The sequence below is a fragment of the Octodon degus genome, unplaced genomic scaffold (genome assembly GCF_000260255.1).
Source record: "Octodon degus isolate 3935 unplaced genomic scaffold, OctDeg1.0 scaffold00272, whole genome shotgun sequence".
NCBI lineage: Eukaryota > Metazoa > Chordata > Mammalia > Rodentia > Octodontidae > Octodon > Octodon degus.
Window position 1 is genome coordinate 1,340,017 of NW_004524848.1, and position 1,190 is coordinate 1,341,206.

The 1,190-nt window shown below is 30.6% G+C and overlaps 1 protein-coding gene across 1 annotated transcript in view; it reads right to left on the reverse strand.

Annotated features, from left to right (window-relative positions):
• LOC101571594 (E3 ISG15--protein ligase HERC5-like) overlaps positions 1 to 1,190 on the reverse strand; it is a 68,554-nt gene that overhangs the window by 9,555 nt on the left and 57,809 nt on the right. Inside the window, exon 19 of the mRNA XM_023706839.1 lies at positions 6 to 58. Within this exon, the coding sequence (XP_023562607.1) occupies positions 6 to 58 (53 nt within the window). The remainder of the gene's footprint in view (positions 1 to 5; positions 59 to 1,190) is intronic.

Here is a 1,190-nt window from a genome sequence, read left to right on the forward strand (position 1 = left end):
TGAATAGGGAGAGTCCACAGAGCATCCCAAAGAGGAAGTATCTATTCTTAAATTTAGGCTGCCAAAGTGGAATATTTAGATTAGTAAAGAAGAAAATATAGTTCCCTTTTTCAAAATTATAAGCTAGGAAAAATCAGGCTTCAGGGAAATAACCTTTTTTCACAGGTTATAAAACTACTTTTTTCCAATTTCTTCTATATAGAGATCTTATCTCAAAAAAACAAATCAAAAACAACACCTCCACTATCAACAAACAAATAAAAAACATTAAGAGTGAATCCTCAACTCAAATAAAGTCAGAAGTGGTCACATTTCACAACAAAATAAAAGGCAGAGTTGATGCTATCAACAAGTTATACAGCAGCTCTGATGTTACTTGAAACACAAAGCATTGGCCAATGGTTGTGTTTTACTTAATCCTAAACAAGTCAAGGTACAAATAGTTTCATAGTTCACACACTTAAAAAAAAACACAAAATATCATAGAGAAATTTTCATAGAGGACTGGGACTGGAATTGAGAAATGATCAATTACAACAGAGGAAGAATAGTACGCATTTGCCCAAAGAATTTACAAAAGAATTCTGGAGCAGAATGGTGAACACACAGTTGAAATATCACAAGAACCTGAGAAATAAGAGGTGTGATAATTCAAGATTATGTCTGTGGTAAAGTTTTATCTGTATTTTCACTGTAGTTTACATTAGAATTTTTTACATTTTGTAAGCAGATAAACAGTTGATAATGAAAATATTTATGTAGATTTTAAACTCATTTCATATTAAAAATTTAATATTTTATTGTATGCATTGTCAAATAAAACACAAAATTAAAACAAATAATTCAGTTATAGAAATACTCTTAAAAATAAGAGGGTGACATATACTTCTTGCAATGCTCCTTTTCAAAATTTTACCTTGATATGAGTTTTCTTTTTAAATTTTAAGATAGAAAAAGAATACAGAATTTCAAAACAAGATGGTAGGAAATTAATAATGGTTATTATATTGCATACCATTATCTTCAAAGTAGTTGCTCAGGTTGTAAGATATGGGCATGACAACATTTTGGCACTAACCTTCTAAGGTCAATTAAGACTCAGGACATATGAGAACTTGTACTGTTACGTCATGTACCTCGGTAGTGTCCCACATTTTCTGATCAAGGAGATTATGGGGCCAAAGAGGAAA